This window comes from Clupea harengus, unplaced genomic scaffold, assembly GCF_900700415.2.
Source record: "Clupea harengus unplaced genomic scaffold, Ch_v2.0.2, whole genome shotgun sequence".
Classification (NCBI taxonomy): Eukaryota; Metazoa; Chordata; class Actinopteri; order Clupeiformes; family Clupeidae; genus Clupea; species Clupea harengus.
In genome coordinates, this window is record NW_024880727.1 from 198 (window position 1) to 3,650 (window position 3,453).

At 41.1% G+C, this 3,453-nt stretch overlaps 1 protein-coding gene across 1 annotated transcript; it reads left to right on the forward strand.

Annotated features, from left to right (window-relative positions):
- Positions 1-325: 325 nt before the first annotated feature.
- LOC116219407 lies at positions 326-1,331 on the forward strand (the record flags this gene model as incomplete). The annotated part of the gene is made up of 2 exons (XM_042707247.1): positions 326-556; positions 874-1,331. Coding segments are annotated over 2 exons (680 nt in total), but the record flags the coding sequence as incomplete, so codon positions are not given.
- Positions 1,332-3,453: the final 2,122 nt, after the last annotated feature.

A 3,453-nucleotide genomic window follows, 5' to 3' on the forward strand; every position in this document is an offset into this window, starting at 1 on the left:
CTGCCCTGCACATATGAATATTATTGGGTTGGATATTATAAAGGAGGAGAGTGGTATGAAGAGAAAAGAGGGAGAGTCAGAGAACACAGTAGCTCTGGTTATCCTGACTGCAGTCTGAAAATAGACAAACTTTCAGATGATCACGCTGGTGTTTATCACTTTCAGTTTTACACAGCTTTTCACCCGAGTTGGATAACAGGCAGATCTGGTGTTACAGTCTCCGTTATACGTAATGATGAACTTACAATTTGTTTTCTTTTTTCTAATCATAATTGAAATGATATTCAAGGATGAAGCCACAATGACTTCTAACCTCTCTTTTCAGACCTGCAGGTGAAGGAGGGTGCTGTTGTAGGGAAACAGAATCAGACTGAACTGACCTGCAGCACCTCCTGCAGCTTGAGCTCTAACACTCAGTATGTCTGGTACAAGAATGGACAGCCTCTACAAGACAAAGCCACAGCCTCTATACTACTAGACTCAAGCAGACCCATTAAACAGAACAGTTACTCCTGTGCTGTGAGAGGTTATGAGACTCATCGTTCCCCTGCAGTGTGTGAGTAGGGATGTAACTCAAGAACATTACATGACTATTTCATATCAGATGTATGGGATACTTGGATCTGAATGTCAAGATTCAGCAGATGAAACAGTCTGTTACTCAGGCAACTTGTTTTTTATATGCAGATAACCACATACGTAGATGCCTTTCATAATGCTAATCATAATGTGCATGTGTACGCTGATAGATATGGTGTTTAATACTCGTATTTCACATACATAATATACGGTAGATGCCTTTCATAATGCTTATCATAATGTCTACACTGATAATTATAGTGTTTAATACCCAATTTTTACACCTGGCCATAGGTGCTCCATCTGAACAATGTTGGGGTGTGACCTACTCATCTAACAGCATCTGTGCATTGAATGGTTCATCTGTGAATATTTCCTGCAACTACAAATATCCCAGGGATCACCGCATCAGCACAACCTTCTGGTTTAACAAGCAGAAATCAAGCCGTCTCGATGTAGGTCTAAGTTTGGAAGAAGACTATCAAAATCACACAGAGTATGTTGGGAATAAAGAGAATAGTTCTACCCTGAGACTGATAGACATGAGAGAGAGTCACTCTGGAGAACATGCCTTCAGGTTTACTACAGCACAGGGGAAGGGATACTCTGGATTACCTGGAGTCAACATCACTGTAACAGGTAAGCCCTTTAACTGTTTTGATAATGAAATGTGTGTACATGTAGCACTGCGTCTCCCTACACATAATATATCCATCAGTTCTGCAGGTGTTGATAACTCCTGAAGCAGTGAAAGAGGGAGAGAAAGTGACACTCACCTGTAATACAACCTGTATTCTGAGTAACAACCCCACCTTCGTCTGGTACAAGAATGGACAGCCTGTGACCTTGAACCACACAACCAGAGACAACAGGCTGCTTCTAAACCCAGTCAGCAGTGAGGATGTGGGCAGTTACTCCTGTGCTGTCAGAAGTCATGAGAGTCTCTTTTCCACTGATGTGTTTCTCAAAGTCCGATGTAAGTTACTACAACTGACTGTAAACGTGTACAGTTGTGTAGAAATATGGTTAAAAACGTAGTGCATATAAAATATATTGTGTCTTGTTGTTTATTTATAGGTCTATATGGTCTCACTGCTACAGAAATCAAACACATCAATGAAATGTCTTCATATGTTACGTGCTTTCTTTTGTTATTTATTAAGATAAAACTTGCATACATTTTTACAGACAAGCCAAAGAATGTCTCAGTGTCCATCAGTCCTGGGGAAATAGTGGAGGGCAGTTCTGTGACTCTGACCTGCAGCAGTGATGCCAACCCACCAGTGCACAACTACACCTGGTATATGAAGACTGGAGCTGAATCTCTTATTAGGGGCACAGGTGACAGCATCAGCTTCAATCTGACCTCTGATTCCAGTGGACTTTACTACTGTGAGGCAGATAATGAAGTTGGCTCTCAGACCTCTACTGGACTTGCAGTTCCAACAGAAGGTCAGTGTTGTCTAGTTTTATGAGAATACTAAAATGTATCTCTGCCTGTGAAAATTCCACTTGTTTACAAAATTTTGGTGAAAATACTGATGTGATTTAATGCTTGCATTGATGATTAGAAGGAGGAGATTTGAAACAGCTTTGACTGTTGTCATCATCTTGCCACATTATGGCATTCAGAATGTAAAACCAGTTTGCTTTTCCTGCAAAGTATCACTTACAGCACTGTTGATTATTGTTGCATGTATTTACTGTTTCATCATCAAGATTTTAATTTACCCGTAGAAGTGGCTGGCATCATCCTACCAGCTATTATCACCACATTCATCATTCTTGCTGTCCTGCTGTTACTTGGAATTGTGTGCTTAAGGTGATTCAGTGAAGTTTGCTTCCTCTGAAACAATTTTGTGCAAAAACAGGGATACCATGTATGATAACTGCATATTATTTATTGATATGAATTCATATAACTTTAACTCTCTAACATCACCTATACATGCGAATGTCCCATCTACAAAACAGGAAGCAGAATGCTGAAATAACTGCAGATACAAGGAATACAATTACTGACATACAGGTGAGGAACTTGGTGCTCAAATTCCTTAGCTGTATTCTGTTCTGCAATGATTACATTTGTATGTATCTCCCCATATGGAATATCTGGCACCAGCCAAGCCTAAATAACCTAAGGAACTCTTGCCACCTGAAATCAGAGTTGTATGTCACCATTGCGTTGTATTGTCCATTCACCTCTGCATCATTCATGATGTAATCTATTCTCTTTCCCGATCAGAACGACTCAGGTCTCGTTTACAGCACTGTCACAGCAAGGGCCACGACCTCTGACCCCGCACAGAGAATGCCCACACCTGATCAAAACGACGTTCAGTATGCCAGCGTTCGCATCAATCGCTCCAAAACAGAGGAAGTACCACTTTACGCCACCGTCCAGAAGCCTCAAACCTCCACGCTGGACGATGATGTTACCTACTCATCGGTCCAGTTACTTAGAGGGAGTTCTGCCACCAGGTGGGCATTTCTGCTGTCTTAATGCTCAGTAGCCAAATTGCAGCAATGTAGTCACCTCTCACATATCATACTGAAAATGTTCCTGCTTTCAGTCACAATCCAACCCTTATTTCTCAGACTAGAGGTGTAACAGTAAGTGCTGCATGATGTGTGTTCACAGAGCTGAGATTGACGTGATCTACAGTGCAGTCATCAAACCCTGACAGGCCCGTGAAACAGCAGACCAGAATTACCCTCAGGTGATCATAGCTGTCCATCAGAATAAGACACGCTCAGTCCTTACAAGAAATCCTTTTTAGTATAACTTTTAATGTGAAATTTGTTAGTGTAAATTTTTTGTTTCTATGTTGCTACTGCCAAAAAGCAGGTGTGTGTGTGTGTGTTTGTGTTCCA